Raw genomic sequence first — 17,434 nt, 5'->3', positions numbered from 1 at the left:
TAAGTAGTATGAACATAAATGGTAATCAAGATTTAGAGATCAATAAAGGTTAAAGAAAGGGTCGTATTATTGGCACACTTTGCAAAATTAAATCGACACTACCAATACGCATCATAGGCATATACGATGCGTATTAGGGTAAATTCAATTTTCAAGGTTAGTCAAAGGCTAACATTGTTTTCACATGCCTAACTAATATGCATCGTATAGGCCTATACAATGAGTATTAGTAAAAGGTTGCCTATCAACTCTGACAGATATGGTTCACATGGAAACCCTATACGGATCGTATAGGCCTATACGATACATATTAAAATACGAGGTTACTTTCTAACAGTGATATAAAGTGATTGAAAGGAACATTGCGTCAGCCCTATACGAGTCGTATAGGCCTATACGACCTGTATTGATCTACGAATTTGCATTCTGCTTGGCCTTTATAAACGAGGAAGACGAAGACGATTCACATTGTCTTGGTTCAACCTTAATTACATTTTCGGCGAGTCATCCAACACAAACACGAGCACGTTATTCCGGGAAGCAGTGTGGTATAACATTTTTTTAACTTGTTTTTTTTTTTTTTTTGTTTATGAAATACTTAGCACACTGTTTGTATTAGGAGGGGTATGTTGTCCCTGGTTCTTACGATGGGAGAGGAAATGAACATCACGTGGAGGAGGTCGTGTCCGGATTTCGTCCCCTCATAATGAATCGTTGTTGCCAGACCTCAACAAGGTAAGTATTTATTTACTTTTTTTCTATTCGGCGTTAACATTACCTTTTACCCGTTGGTTTTTTTTTATCACACCCCAACCGATGGCGGAATCATCGGAGTGAGACGAAATAGATTGCTCATCACACATAGCACTATTTGCGACAATAATTAAGTTCAAAACCGATTTCTTTCATAATCAAAATTGTCAAGTACAATACAAGAAATTCAGATTACAACAACGAAAAGTCAAATATGACAAAGTTTAACATAACATAATAATCAAATCTAGTATATCAAGCGTGTTTCTAAGTCGTCCCTACTAGATTCGTCATAGCATCATCATCAACCTGTAACATGTTAAAAATAAAGGTTCAACGCAAAAGCATTGGCGAGTACACAAGTTTGTATATACATAGCATAAGTATGAAAAGAATTTACTCGAATCCATATGACAAATTGTATACAAGGTTATCTAGCAAGCAATACTAAGTGTCAAACCCAAGTGTCCACAAGAATTATAAGTGTCCCTTGCCACAAAAGTAACGAGACTATTTATGAATAAAAAGCTTAACAATACCCCGACGGGCGACGTGCTACTCCTATAGCGCTATATATGTTAAGATGGGCTAGCTAACTTAATGACAATAGCATGTATGTATCTAGCAATAGCATGAACCTAAGCATAACAATTAAGCATGTATAACGGATTGAGGGAATTGAAGTATGTTTAAGTGTGTGTTTGTGTATTTTGTACATTAACATGTTACAACCCAAAGTGTATAAAAAGGAAATGGGTCAAGTGTACTCACGATTTTGCAAGCTTCCACTTGGTAATTCCGTGAAGAGTTGGTTGTTTGAGGGTGGAACACCGAGTTCTCCTACACGAGGAAACATAGGTGTGTGAGTATTCAGATGATAACGGAGGATTCGGATTCGGAATTTAAAGTACACAAAAAGTATGTAGATGAGAAAGTAATCGTCTAGGATTAAACACTCGTTTTTGACACTATGAATCCCGTATGGGTTGAAGTGATTTCATGGGTTAAGATACTCATTAGAATCGTAACGAGAGTTTTAAGTCTTAGATAATACAACTTATTACCATGACGAATAATCACTTGATTATTATCAAGGGTTCGGTTATGTATATATATTTAATATATATTATATAGTTATGTAATAAGTCCAACATGTTTATCATGGAATTTCACAGAAGTCATGCATGGAGGTAGGCGGATAACCTTCCTTTAACCTCTTTCGTAAGATTCACCAATGCACAAGTTGTCACAAGGACAACTCGGATGGTCATGAATGAATTGGAAAGGAAATGTACATACTATTCAAGGGACAAATCATCAAGTTAGGTGGTGGATTGAAAGTAGGGTAGCCAAAGATTCCAAGTAATCACACTCATACCAAGCACAATTCTTGTTACAAGAACAAGCTTGTATGGTTCAACACTTGTGGGTTAAAACCCTTACAAACAAAAAGTTTGGAGGCAATAAACACCTCCGAATTTGTGTGAAACAACCTTGATTAGGCTCACTAATCATAGAATTGATTAGTGGCATAAGAACACAAGTTTGCTTGAAGAAAACATAAGTTTAAAAAAAAGTTGATAAAGATTTCTTCCAAAACAGAAAGTTTGGACCTCAAAATGGTGATGTTCCACCTTGGTTTTCCATGGAAAACCTGTGGAAACACTCCTAGAGGTGTTCCAAACTTTGTAGAGGAAGAAGAAGTGAAGAAAAATGGAAGAAAGGTGAGTATGAACTCACTTTTGTAACTTAGATGATTTTGCCTTGAATCTGATTTCCAGCTATTTTAGAGTGTTTTGAGAGTGAGATTGAAGTGTTTGTAAAGTGAAAAATGAGTGGGAATGAGGTGGGTTTTATAGTTGAGGTTTAGGGTGAGTTAGGTGGTGTTTAAATGCAAGAAACACAACTAAACAAACACACAAGTGCCCAATCCATGAGCTGGAATAAACATTCTGCGGATTCTGACCCATGGCGGGCCGCGACGAGGATGGGGTGGCTCGATCGTGCGACATGGCGGCCCACATCCAGGAAACATGTTGTTGTTTTGTCAACTTTGGTCCCTTATGTTTGTATGAGTTAGATTTTAATGTGTTAAGCATGTTATAATGTGAATTTATGTATGTAAACTTATATCTTAAGTATGTAAAGCATGAATAAGTATCGTTAACGATTAATGATGCACAAACATGAATGAAAAGCGTGTAAGTTGAGTACGTATGACACGTATTTGCAAGCTTGTTACACGTTCCCAAGAATTATGATTAAGGTATCAAACGTATCATGAATTAAAACGTATAAGCATGTATGAATATGTAAAGTATAAATTGGCATGAAATCATGAATTTTATTACGATCAAAGTCTCAGATTTTACAACGATACAACGAAATACGGTTACAAGGATTACAAGTTTCCAAAAATAGAAATACAAAACAAGCTTTCTAATTAAGGAAAGTTACGAAAAAGCATAGCGTTACAGTCTCCCCTCCTTTAGGAAATTTCGTCCCAAAATTTAGGAAGATGTAACGAACAGTTGCGGATACTTAGCCTTCATGTCACTTTCGAGTTCCCAAGTAAATTCAGCGCCGTGTTTTCCTTCCCATCAAACCTTGACGATAGGAATTCGACTGCGCCTTAATTGCTTGACTCCTCGATCCATGATCTCGACGGGTTTCTCCACGAAGTGTAAAGTCTTGTTGATTTGAAGATCTTCGAGTGGAACTTGAAGTCCTTCTTCAGCTAGACATTTCTTTAAGTTTGAGACGTGGAAGACAGGATGAACGTTGTTGAGTTCTTCAGGTAGGTCCAGTCGATACGCAACCTTGCCAATCTTTTCGAGAATCTTGAAAGGACCTACGTAGCGAGGTGCGAGTTTCCCTTTCTTACCAAAATGAACTACGCCCTTCCAAGGGGATACCTTGAGAAGTACAAAGTCACCTATTTCGAATTCCAAAGGCTTGCGACGCTTGTCGGCGTAACTCTTTTGTCGGCTTCTGGCTTTCAGCAAGCTGTCTCGAACCTGTAAAATCTTGTATGTCGTCTCTTGTATAAGCTCGGGACCGGTGATTTGAGCTTCTCCGATCTCATGCCAACAAATAGGCGAATGACACTTACAACCATACAATGCCTCGAAAGGTGCCATTTGAATACTCGCGTGATAACTGTTGTTGTACGAGAATTCGATCAAAGGCAAGTGCATATCCCAGCTGCCACCAAAATCGATTGCGCATGAAGGAAGCATATCCTCTAGAGTTTGGATAGTACGCTCGGTTTGTCCGTCAGACTGAGGATGAAAAACGGTGCGAAGGTTGAGAAGAGTACCCATAGCGGATTGAAAAGTTTGCCAAAGACGAGACGTAAAGCGACCATCACGATCAGAAATGATGTCAATGGGGATACCATGACGACAAATGATTTCATCCGTGTAGATACGATCCGATCTCTCGACTTTGTAATCTTCACGAATTGGGAGAAAGTGAGCGGATTTGGTCAATCGGTCAATGATCACCCAAATACTATCATGACCAGACGAAGTACTAGGAAGTTTGGTGATAAAGTCCATCGCAATGCTCTCCCATTTCCAGACAGGAATTTTGGTTGTTCGAGCAAGCCAGAGGGACGTTGATGTTCGGCTTTAACCTTTGAACAAGTGAGACATTTCGAAACGATGGTGGCGATATCTTTCTTCATTCCAGGCCACCAATAGGACGTACGCATATCATGGTACATCTTATCAGCACCAGGATGAATAGAATACCTCGATTTGTGTGCCTCCTTCATCAGAAAATCTCGAAGGTTATCATGATTAGGAATCCAGATGCGATTGAGATGATATAAAATACCATCGGATTTGGTCACAAGACTTTCTTCAGCACCACATTGCATCTCGTTGTAGAGGTTACCTTCGTTAACAAATGCGTATTGAGCTTCACGAATGTGGTTTTGAAGATCATTGACGAGTTGGAGACAACGAATAACCCTGACATAAGTTTTACGACTGAGTGTGTCGGTCACTACATTCGCCTTTCCTGGATGGTAGCGAATTTTGCAGTCACAGTCGTTTAACAACTATACCCAATGTCGTTGACGCATGTTCAGTTCCTTTTGGTTGAAGATGTGTTAAAGGCTCTTATGGGTTAACAACTATAAATGTTATAACACTTCGCAGTAATAGTCGTTTAACAACTATAAACGTTATATATTTTAAAAAACGTATTATAAATGTTATATTTTTTCTGTTAAAAATTATTATAAATGTAATATATATTTTTTAAAATGTATTATAAATGTTATATTTTCTTGTTAAAAATTATTATAAATGTTATATATATTTTTCACTTAGGATTTATATCCCGCAATGAGTTGGAAGACAATGCATTATCTTGATCAATTTGTAATTTAAAAAAATAATTTATTTGTATAATGTATTCCATTTGTTTTAATTTTGTTTAACGGATCCTAAAATACGTTAGAATACGCTAAAATACATCAAAATACGCTAAAATTCGTCAAAATACGCTAAAATACATCAAAATAATTATCATCACTATTCTTACTAAACTTTCTAAATTCAAATAAAAACCAGTTACAATCTTACAACCTACACAACTCCAGAAGGAATTTGAATAAGACACTCCACCGGTTCATTTCGGAGACAATCGATCCATTCTTCATCAACAGCTTCCCACAGTCTATGCTGTAACATTAAACACCAATACACAAACATAAAACTATAAAATCACAGTAGCTAAACTGAAATTAATCCTCTAAATATCAAATATTCAATTGTATTTTCAAATTTCAATGATGAACTTGTTAATTGAGGTTTCCAAGCGATTTGTTGTTGAGTAAATGATGATGAAATTGAAGAGTAATTGTAGAAGAAGTGGCAGAGATTGTGTTATCGTGAGGAAATTGACGACGGAGATTCCCAGAAGAAGGTGTGTAGCGTTTGATGAATTGAATATGCTCAGATTAGGGTTTGAATATTGCTTGGTAGTCATTATCGGTTAACAAAAGTTATAATCTAACCTGTGAAGTGTTCTTGGCTTCCATATCACTCGACGACTTCTTTTTTGGGAGAGGTGTGGTTTGAATAGATTCAAGATAATCAGATTTTAGGAGTAATGAAGAGTTTGGGTTTGGATTTAAATTTTGAAAGATGGAACTCTATATTTGAGAGAGAAGAATTGAAACTCTGATCGCATTAAATGCAAAATGCAAATTACATATCCCTGTAAGTTTTAAATTTTAAATTACCCTCCATTTTAATGAAACATCTGCTGAAGGAATGTATTTTAAAGTGATGGCAGAGGTTGAATTTTGAATGTTGAGCAGAGTTTTGAAAGTTGTATGTGGGCAGACCTTTGCCTTTTTGTATGTGGGCAGATCTTTAAAAGTTAAATGTGGGCTAGAGCTTTGAATTTTAAAGTCTTTTAATGTTAAGCTTTATGATGCAATAATGATATAAGAAAAACATTGTTGGACAGCCTCTATGGCTGTCACCTCAGCTTTTCTTTATGTCAGTGCATTTTCTTCTTTTATTGATAGTATTTATAGATTGGTTTTAGATACAAAAGTAAGTTTTAATAAAACAAAATAGCTTACGAATTATGATCAGCTTATTTATGATTAAAGATATAAAAATAAATCTATTGTGGGTTATTTATTAAAATTATATACTTCATTCTGCTTTTTTAAATTAAATATGCATATAAGCCGTAAATTCGTTGAATACTTAATAAGGCAAAAGATCAAATACAAATAATCTTAACATACTAAACATACAAATTGAAGGAAAACCCAAAAAGACAAGGTGACATTTTTGTAATTACCACCAACTATCAAAGTTACAACCAAAAATACCTAAAAAAACACAAATTTTTTTTTTAACATTTTTTATTAAAAAATCGCTACATTTCGTTAGCAAAAAAAAAATATTTTTTTTGCTGCTACTAAAAGTAGCGATTTTTTAATAAAAAATGTTAAAAAAATAAAATAAAATAATTTGTGTGTGTTTTTTTTATTTTTTTAGATTTTTTTAGGTTTTTTGGGGGGTTTAGTTTTTAGCATTTTAGCTTGGGTGGGGGGGGGGGTAGGGTTTTTTTAGGTTTTTGGGGGTGGGGGGTGGGGGGGGGTTTAGGTTTTTTTAGGTTTTTGGGGGTGGGGGGGGGGTTTAGGTTTTTTTTGGGGGTGGGGGGAGTGGTTAGGTTTTTTTTAGGTATATTTGTAGAGTAACTTTGATAGTTATTGATAATTACAAAAATGTCACCTTGTCTTTTTGAGTTTTCCTTGAATTTGTATGTTTAGTATGTTAAGATTATTTGTACAAGAACTTTACCCTACTTAATAGTTATACTCAATTGGTTTTTCAAAAAAGTTATACTCAACTGATTATCATGTTTCATTGGCTTATTGCATTGCAATATAACTAACTAATATAAATACCAAACATTATCTCTTACGTTTACTATTTGCCTTTGTTTATGTTCATAAACACAAACAATTTTAATAATCAACTTCACCTACCCCTAAAAAATTCTATATAAAGTTTTTCTAAATAAAAATATTCTTGTCAGCAACTTATTTTATTGGCCTTTCTTTATGCTTCTTTTTAAGAACCCAAAGAAGAGAAGAATGTGTTGCTTTATTAATGTTTACACTTTACACTCCTTTATGTATTAGTACTCGTTAAACCACACCATTTTTTCTTCACGAAGTAATTTATAATGGTTTTTTATGATATGTCAAATAAAAGAAACAGAAAATGATTTTTTTTCTTGGCCTTTCTTATAGCATTTTCATGATATGTTATATAAAAGAAACAGAAAATGATTTTTGTAAGGTTAACATCATAAAAGTTAGGTGACATAAAGACAAAAGAATAAAAATAATAAGATTAATAGCTCTCTGCATTTCATATACATACGAAATAACCTAATCATTTACTCTCATCATTACCTAAATTATGTGAGGTTAACACCCCGAACTATTTTCTTCTACTAAAATCTATTATATTAAGTAATTAGGAATACAATATTTATCAAACTTGTGTAATAATATTTTGAGTTCCATGTGAAAATTGGCTTTCTTAAAGCACGTATTTCAATTGAGAAAGTCTAATCTGAAAGATCCAGTGAGCACCTCAGTCAAACAAGATCGATTGTTTCGCTCCCCATTGCCAAAGCCAGTCAAAAGAGAGCCTTAGTTAAGTAGGCAGCAACAGGATGTTACAAGACCCAAGCAATCACAAGATCGAATTGTAGTTCACTTCGACTTTCAGTCTCGTTTGTGGACCCTATAATTAGAATATGAACTTGGTACTAGAATAATGTATTGGGTCTCAAAATATCATTACACATATTTAATAATTATGTGTAAGTGTAAAATATAATATTCCTTAACGTGCGATGGTACGATATGAAATTACGCATGTAATAAAACTTAAAACCCTAATCACGCATGAACAAAAAACCATAATTACACATGAAGAAAAACCATAATCACGCATGGTTATGGTTTTTTCTTTTCATGCGTGATTTATGATTTGCGTGGTTATGGTTTTGTTTAGGTGTGATTTGGGTTTTGAGTTTTATAACATGCGTAATTTCATGTCCTACCATCGCATGTTAAGGAATATTATACCCTAATATTTATTGTAATATTTACTTAATATTTAAAATATTAAAAAATCATTAGATTTTAGTAGAGCAAAATAATTTGTGATGATAGCGTCACATAATTTAAGTAATGTTGACACTTGAGAGTGAATGATGAGGTTATTTCGTTTGTATATATGAGAGCCGAGGCAAGAGCTGTAGATCTATTATTTTTAGGGTCCTAATAAATCCATATGAAATCATCTTATTCTAACATGGTTGATACGAGCCGTATAAGGTTATACGGCCCGTATAGAATAAAGTGAACTAACAACGGCTGCTGATATAGGCTTTATAAGGTTATACGGCCCGTATAGAATAAAGTGAACCGACAAAGGCTGTGCCAGCAGCCTTTGTCAGTTCACTTTATTCTATACGGGCCGTATAACCTTATATGGCCCGTATCAACCATGTTAGAATAAGATTATAGTGTGGTCGTATATGTATCATACGACGATGTTATACGGGTCGTATATACCTATACGGCCCGTATACAATGAATTTCGTTTATTTTATTGTTTTATTACTATTTGACGCGACGTATTATTCCTCGATTCACGTGCGAGTAGACGTAAGATTCTCTGATTCGATGTTATATTCCTCGATTCTCGTGCGAGTTATGTGATTAGACGTTAGATTCCTCGATATTCGTGCGAGTTATTTGATTCGACGTTAGATTCCTCGATTCGCGTGTTAATCATTTGAAACGATGTAATATTCCGTAAAATTCTCTATATAAACGACACTAATTTCATTCATTTGCATTCAACTTCTATTCGTTTCTTTTATTTTTCTCTGTATTCAAATTATTTACGTTATAATGTCGGGTTGGCGTGATTTTTTAAATATGTTTGATAACGAGGCGAATCAGGGGAGTTATGATAACAATCAAGATAACAAACCGGGCGTGTTTGATCTGAATGCTCCGTTCGATCCCAGTCTTGCGTCTGATGCAGGTCAGGATCTTGGGGTTTTGATGCCTTTCAGCCTAATTATGCTGGTTATTATCCATCGCAACACCCGGTTAATTTTGAAGCCCCTCCTGTTAGTGTTGGACCGTCGACTGATAGTTCTCATTCTCCTCCCATAAGTGGTGGACCGCCCGAGGGTCCAAATGCTGACCAGGAACCTAGTGAGTTTCAAAACAAGCAAGTATAATATTTAATTATACGTTTATTTGTTGTATGTTAACTATTTTAGTGTTTTTACGTTTGATGTTGTTTTTATTAAATCTTAGATTAGGGTTGCTCAACGGGTCGTGTTCGCGGGTGGGTTCAACCCGACCTGAACCTGAAAATTTTACACAAACCCGAACTCGAAAATCGTACATACATAAGAACCCGAACACGACCCGAAGTTTCATGGGTTGACCCGAACACGACCCATTCAACCCGAATTTTTTTATTTTTTTTCTGAAATTAATATATTAAAGTTAAAATTTACTTAAAAAACACAAATATATATATATAATAATATCATATTTAAATTATAAAATCTATGTTAATTTCTCTTTTTAAGTTATAATCATGGCATAAAAATACACACCCCATTTAATTTATGACGTAAAATATATTGTAAAAAAATATAATATAGTATAAATGTGTAACGAGTCAACCCGCCAACCCGACCATGTTGACACGAACCCGACCCGTTAACCCAAACGGGTTCGCAGGTTCAACCTGAAACTGACCCGAACCCGTTTATACTAAAACTAAACCGATGGGTTAATCATTAATTGACACATACACGTGTTTTCGTTAGAAAGTCGCTAGCATGGATGAACTGGTAGAGTGGTGTAGAGACGTCGGACGCGAAAATGGCTACGCCCTCGTCACCAAACGCACCATCTACGATAAACCCCAAAGTGGCCAGCCGTTAAAAATTTGTCTTATGTGCGATTGTGCTGGCGAGTACAAATCAACAGCCACGGTCAGACGCAGCGGGACCAGGAAAACCGGTTGCAAGTTCCAACTGATCGGGACATACAGAAAGAGGTTAGGTTATTGGGATCTAAGGGTTGAGGAAGCTAAACATAACCACAAACCATTTCTGTATCCAGAGGGTCATCCGTCACTAATGAGGCTGACTACATTGGAAGAGAGGACGGTGGAGCAAATGACGCATCAGAACATAAAACCACGAGACATTCTTGCTGCCATTAAAGAACAGAACCCCCATAATGTCTCAACAAGAAACACCATATACAACGCTCGGGCCAAATTGGGTCGAATGGAACAAGTCGGCAAGACTCCAATGCAGATACTTTTCGACCGGTTGGAGAAGGTTGGGTTTGTTTTTTTACCATAGAACATCTCAAAATGGCGAACGGGTCGATGACGTTTTCTTCATCCACCCGAAATCGAACATGTTGTGGCGCGCCTTTTCGCATGTGTTGCTTATAGACTCCACTTACAAGACGAATCGGTACAAAATGCCGCTAGTCCAGATTATCGGTGTTACATCCACGTTGATGTCGTTTTGCATTGCTCATGCGTTCGTAAGCGATGAGAAATAGGAAAACTTCACATGGGTTCTACAGAGGTTGAAACACTCATTAAACAGTGTTATGGAACCCCGTGTAATAGTAACGGATAGAGATCGCGCTCTAATGAACGCATGTGTAACCGTGTTTCCCAGGGCTAGACATTCATTGTGTAGGTGGCACATACAGCAAAACATCCTCAAACATTGCAGGCAAAGCTTTAAAACAGAAGAAAGCTGGGAAAGGTTTCTTTACAAGTGGCGCAAGCTAATTAACTCAACGACCGATCTTGACTACAACTATTGGTACGAGCGAATACGATCAAAGTTGCCAAGCAAAAAAACCGACGGTAAGTTTTATATTATTTTTGTTTAATAATCGTATTTATTTGACTTGTCTTAACTGCACTTAACTTTGATTACAGAGATTATGGACTATTTGGATTCAATCTGGTTACAACAATATAGAGATCGGTTTGTTTCGTTCTGGAGCGACCAACATCTGAACTTCTGTCAACGTACAATGAACAGGGCAGAGGGTCAACATGCCCTTTTGAAGCAGTACTTATGCGACTCTAGTTACACCCTGGATAAAGTGGTACCACTTATTGATAAGCTCATAAGAAACCAGGCGACAGAAATCAAAGGCAACATCGAAACAAGCAGGAGCCGAACATTGGGTCCACATAACAAACCAATATTTAATCTCCTACGAAAGAAGGTTTCACATGCCTGCCTAGACTTGACATCCGCCGAAGTAAATGAAATAGAAAACTTAAAGTTATCTAACGGTACATGCGCGTGCCGTTTATATACAAGATGTGGGTTGCCATGCGCGTGTCGGTTGGAACCATATACAACGAATGGTAATACATTATTCGACCAACCACATTTTATAATCATAGCATTTCATCACGCAAAATCTTATTCACGTTTTATGTTGTTTGTTGATATGTTTCTTAGGTCAAATGATCCCGTTGGAATTGATAGACCCTTTTTGGAGAAAGTTAAATTTGGACTTCATACTGAAACCGAGCGAGGTGGACTGTTTCGACTTAGACGACGAACTTGTGCTTCTCAAACAACACTTAATTGCCCAGCCGAGAGAAGTCAAGAAAAAGTTGCTTCAAAAGATGAAGGAGTTGGTACAACTCAATTAGACGAAGCTCAAACAGCCAGTTGTGCAAAAAAACACACGGGGTCGTCCAACTTTAAAAGCTTAGCAACAAAGAAAGGATGATTCGTTTACAGAGCCTTCAAGACACAGCTTTTTTACAACGCAGGACGAGTATAGTGATTCACCCGTTGGGTTTGGCACACAAGAGTCAATCATCGAACCTACCAGGCACAACTCGTTTGTCGAGTCACAAAGTTATTGTGCTAAAACACCTATGTCCTTCGGCGAGATTGCGAAAGGCGCTAAGAATCCGAAAACGAAAAAGAAGGTCGCAAAATCAAAGGAAGAGCAACCACACTTACCTTTGCTGCCTGTCGCACAAGTTAATATGTTCATGCACTTCAAAAAGTTCATTCCATCTTGCTTCTATCCACACCTCAGTCACATACAAAATGTGCAGGGTGATGGTAATTGTGGGTTTCGATCTATAGCGGTCGCCTTATCGCTTAAAGAGTGGGACTGGCCGTTAATACGGGAGGAGCTTCATGCTGAGTGCAACCGGTTCCACGAATTATGGAAAACGATAAATGAACCTGAGTATCAAAATGTTCTGGAGTCATTAGTTTGGTCTGGTATAGACGCAACACCTGGATATAAGTGGTTACAAATGCCTTTCACGGGGCTTCTGATAGCAAACCAGTGGAATGTCGTTTGTCTCTTATTAAGTGACATTGGTTGTGCTTCATTTTTTCCCATGTTCAGAACAGCCTAAGAAAGTATTCCGCAACGAACAGTCGCGCTTGTACATGTACACAGGAACCATTTTATTCACGTCAGATTAGAAGGGGAATATCCAATGCCAACCCCATCAGGATACTGGCGACAACCGACACGGAATACGCCAGTAGAAAGTTGGTATCACTATTACAAGGAACGTATTGACCAATGTCACACCCCAACCAATGGCGGAATCATCGGGGCGCGGCACTAGGCGAATCAGATTGCTCAAGAGTCTCCATAACAACTTTATTGCGACAGTATTTATTACATTTGTTATCCATACTATCAATCAGTACAATCACATAAGTTATCACAAATTTCTTGTCTTCTCAAACAATACAAATCCGACAACCTAGATTTTAGGTGAGTTTCTAGACTTCCTAGCTTGATTTGACGTAGACTGCGACTAAACCTGCAACATACGTTAAAACGACGTCAATACAAAAGTATTGGCGAGTATACAAGTTTTGATAGTGTAGCGTAAATAGTTGAAAGTGCTGCGAATTACCAAATACATAAACGAGATACCTCAACATACATGCATACAAGACAGATACTACCAGCTAAGTCACTCGAGCTGCGATTGCGATTGCTATTCATCCTAACTAGACCCCGTCAGGTTCTATAGTACTATACTAGTTAAGGCGGGACCTCGCGAGTATAAGTCCTAACACATATGTAACTAGTATCATGTGTAAATATGCATAACAGTTATTTGCAAGTGATAAACAATTTGATTGAATAATTCGTTTTGATAAATTCGATTTAATAGGAACGCATGTTACACCCAAAATGCAATAAAAAGGGGTTCGAGTATACTCACAGTCGGTTCTCAGCAAGTAAACACAACGTGGTTGGATTGAAGGGAGCGCGTCTGAGATTAGCCTGTTTGCAGATTAATAGCGTAAGCGTTGCATAGTGCGTTAAACGGTGTAAAGTGTCAAAGGTTCGGATAGTACTCCGATCGGATGGCAATCTGATCGGGTGGCAATCCGATCGGGCGGCTGTTCGATCGGGCGGTGATCCAATCAGCGAGACATTCCTCAAAGATAACAAGTTTCCAACAGGGTGGTCAATCGATCGGATGGCAATCCGATCGGGTGGCACTCCGATGGAACTGCAGGCCTTGGAAATGCTAAGTGTTGAAGATCCAAATGTTATCCAATAGGTTGGTCACTCGATCGGGTGGCAACCCGATCGGGTGGCATTTCGTTTGACGTCTAGATCTTTAGAGGGTTTGAAAAATGACTAAGTGTGGGGCCTCAAGTGCAACCCGATCGGATTGCAGGTCGATCGGGTGGCAGTCCGGTCGGGTGGCAGTCCGATCGGATGGTAGTTCGTCCCGCAATCTGATCGTCTTTTAACTTGAGTATTTTGTTTAGTTTCGCGATTTAATCAAGACGGTATGACTACGAGCTAATCAATGGAACTCCACCAAGCCCAAGTCATCGGATCGGATGGGAATCACCCCGTCCGATCAGTTAACTGTTCTTAACGGTCTTTTGTGTTCATCTTGCTAAGCCGGTCGTCTCGTTAACAGAAATCAGTTCTCAAACCGACACAACACTAGCGAATGATCTGAATGAGCTCTGGTTCTATCGGTTTTTGAGTAAAAAGTTAAGAAAGTTTGAAGAAAACCTTGAAAAACTTAGATTCGGCTTAGATCAAGGTGAGATTTGTGTTTATACACCATTGAATCTATCAGATATGGACAATTCTTGGTGAGATGAGGTCACACTTCATTGTTCCTAAGAACTCCATGATGACATCACCTTAGAACGGCTCAAATCGGGAGATTTAACGGTGAAAAAGTGAGATTTGATGGTGAAAAAGATGAAGGAGTGCATGTTGATCATAGAAGTACAAGATTTAGGGTGAAAACTTACAAGAATCGTGAGAAATCGGGCGAAAATGGCGAGAAAGCGTCTGGTCGAGCGAGAGCAGTCACATCAACTGTTGTTGATGTGACAAGTGGGGTATTTATAGGCAAGGAGGAGGAGAAGGGCGGTGCAGTGAATCAGATCGGACGACTGTCTGATCGAGTGGCACCTCGATCGGGTGGCCATCCGATCGTGCGGTCAGTCGATCGGTGGCATCCGACGAGTTGTTTTTCGGCGTTTTGTTTTGATCATTAAGCGATGCGATAGTTTGGTTACACATCTTCATCCACATTTTCATATATTTATTATAATTAGTCACGTTGGGTCGTATATACATATTCATATTTCAAATCCTGCGATAATCGAGTTACGCGTGCCTGCGAGTGCGTTTTTGAGTTATTGAGTTGCACTACGACACATCATGGCTATCAAGGAGGGTAGAATTGGTCCTCACTTGACATCTTCGTGGTTGTCAGCAATTGCAATGTGATGTGATAGCGATAAAGTATGCGAAATTATGCGAAAATACTGCGATATATGCGATATAGGTACATTATGATCCGAATCTCTGGTGCTCGGCGTAACGAGTATAACGAGTAGTAACAACGCACGAACGTGCGGGTTGTTACAACCAATATAATAGGATCGTTGATGAATACAGGACCAGGGCATACGTGGATTTAGGTGGCCTATGAATATAAAATGTTATTTGCATGTTTTGACAATTTGTAATGATGAACATGCACGTTATATAAATGTTTTGGCAACTTGTTGAAATTGAACTTGAAAAAACTTTTAAAATGTTATTTGCATGTTTTGACAATTTGTAATGATGAACATACACGTTATATAAATGTTTTGGCAACTTGTTAAAATTGAACTTGGAAAAACGTTTAAAATGTTATTTCATTTTTTGACAATTTGTAATGATGAACATACACGTTATTTAAATGTTTTGGCAACTTGTTGAAATTGAACTTGAAAAAACGTTTAAACGACTCAACTTAACACATACCGACTGTATCTTCATCACTTCCGCATATAGTAATTTAAGAAAAATGAAAAATACTCAATTGTATACGGGCCGTATAAATGTATACGCCTCGTATACAGAGATCGTATATGAAGTATACGACTGAATTAAAAACATTAAATTATTGTATACGGGTCGTATACATTTATACGGCCCGTATACATAGAAAAAAAGATCGTATAAGATTTATACGACCTCATATCTGCCATACGGCCTCAACATTCCACCAAAAATTCTCTCAGTTTTCTCTTGGATCGTTCTTGGATAGCGTTCTTCGACGTTTGTGGCGTTTGCTTCTCGTTCTTCCTATACGGTACGTTTTCGTATAGTATACTTTCAAATTCCGAAACATATTAGATTATGGTCTTGTATAGTAAAGGATCGAATAGCGTAGATTGGCGTAACGATTAAGATTGTATAATTGAATTTGAAAAAAAAAAACTGAAACTGAAAATTGTAACTGATTATTCAAGTGTATACGGTCGTATACAATTTATACGATCGTATACAGTTTGAATATTCAAAGTGTATACGATCGTATACACTATATACGCTCGTATAGTAGTTGAATATTCAAACTGTAGACGATCGTATACACTATATACGCTCGTATAATGTTTGAATATTCAACCTGTATACGATCGTGTAGGATATATACGGTCGTATACGGATTGAATGTTCAAGCTGTATACGATCGTAAACATTGTATACGATCGTATGAACTTATATTTTATTCCTAATTTGTTATATTTTTAGTGTATCTGTGACGTATAATACGTGCGTATAGGAAACGTATATTGAGGTGTACATAGCGTATACGTGCGTATAATACTTGCGCGTACGGTCGTATACTTTATGTTTACGGATCGTGTATGAGATGTATAACACGTGAGTATACGAAACCTATAATTGATGTGTACCAAGCGTATATGAGATGTACAATACGTTCGTATACAAGAACAATAGTCGTATAATACGTTAACGCTAATCGTATAGTGATTGCTAAGTTGTAATTGTTATTTTTACAGACGATATGGCTGAGTCATCAGCAGCTGATGCGGCCCGTAGAGGTCGAGGTCAGGGTCGGGGCCGTGGACGTGGACGCGGACGCGGACGTAGACGTGGACAGGAGGAGGAGATTGTACCCGATTTTACTGAGATGGGGCAGTTTATTAAAGAAATCCCCCGAGGTACGGCTGCCTATAGGGTTTTGGGCAGATTACGAGAGATGGTGCTGGATGCGCCTCAGACCATTGATATTCAGTTTTTGACCGATATTGGATCGATCGGTCGGGTCCGGGAGCTCATGCCAGCTAACTCCGCGTGGGTCCACTTATTTGATGCCGCCGCAGAGCAGGCCCACAGGGAGATTACTTTAGAGTTTTTATCTACTTTTTCATTTACGGACACCCGGGGTGGGGGTTTACAACATTTATTGACGACAGACGCCGTAGCTTTTACTATTTGCGGCAAGCCTTAGAGGATGACACTTGTTGGTGCATACATCTGTCAACTTCTTCTTGTATCGAGTCTTGTATTGTATTAGATAGACCAGGGCACGCAAAACGAGAAAATATGTCAAAGGGCTAATTTCACACGAAATTAGGTCAAGTAATTTCGCACGAAATTACTTGGTAATTTCGCACGAAATTCTAATTTCGTATGAAATGTGATTTCGCATGAGTAGGTTCGTGCAAAATCATCCAGCCTATAAATACCCCTGATTTCGTTTCA

At 37.6% G+C, this 17,434-nt stretch overlaps 1 protein-coding gene across 1 annotated transcript; it reads left to right on the top strand.

Moving 5' to 3' along the window:
- Positions 1-10,182: 10,182 nt before the first annotated feature.
- On the top strand, positions 10,183-17,180 carry LOC110869932. Its single transcript, XM_022119134.1, has 7 exons — positions 10,183-10,697; positions 11,104-11,240; positions 11,316-11,756; positions 11,854-12,035; positions 12,174-12,716; positions 14,309-14,456; positions 16,729-17,180. Exons 1-7 carry the CDS (start codon positions 10,183-10,185, stop codon positions 17,178-17,180), a joined length of 2,418 nt encoding a protein of 805 aa, XP_021974826.1.
- Positions 17,181-17,434: the final 254 nt, after the last annotated feature.

The sequence above is a fragment of the Helianthus annuus genome, chromosome 8 (assembly GCF_002127325.2).
Source record: "Helianthus annuus cultivar XRQ/B chromosome 8, HanXRQr2.0-SUNRISE, whole genome shotgun sequence".
NCBI classification, from domain to species: domain Eukaryota; kingdom Viridiplantae; phylum Streptophyta; class Magnoliopsida; order Asterales; family Asteraceae; genus Helianthus; species Helianthus annuus.
Note: the sequence above shows the minus strand (reverse complement) of the source record. Positions and strands in the feature narration are given on the sequence as shown.

Coding starts and splice junctions, on each gene's coding strand:
- LOC110869932 (XM_022119134.1), top strand. CDS start 10,183: ATGGATGAACTGGTAGAGTGGTGTAGAGACGTCGGACGCGAAAATGGC. Junction 10,698..11,103: donor GACCGGTTGGAGAAGGTTGG/GTTTGTTTTTTT, acceptor CAAACATTGCAG/GCAAAGCTTTAAAACAGAAG. Junction 11,241..11,315: donor GCCAAGCAAAAAAACCGACG/GTAAGTTTTATA, acceptor CTTTGATTACAG/AGATTATGGACTATTTGGAT.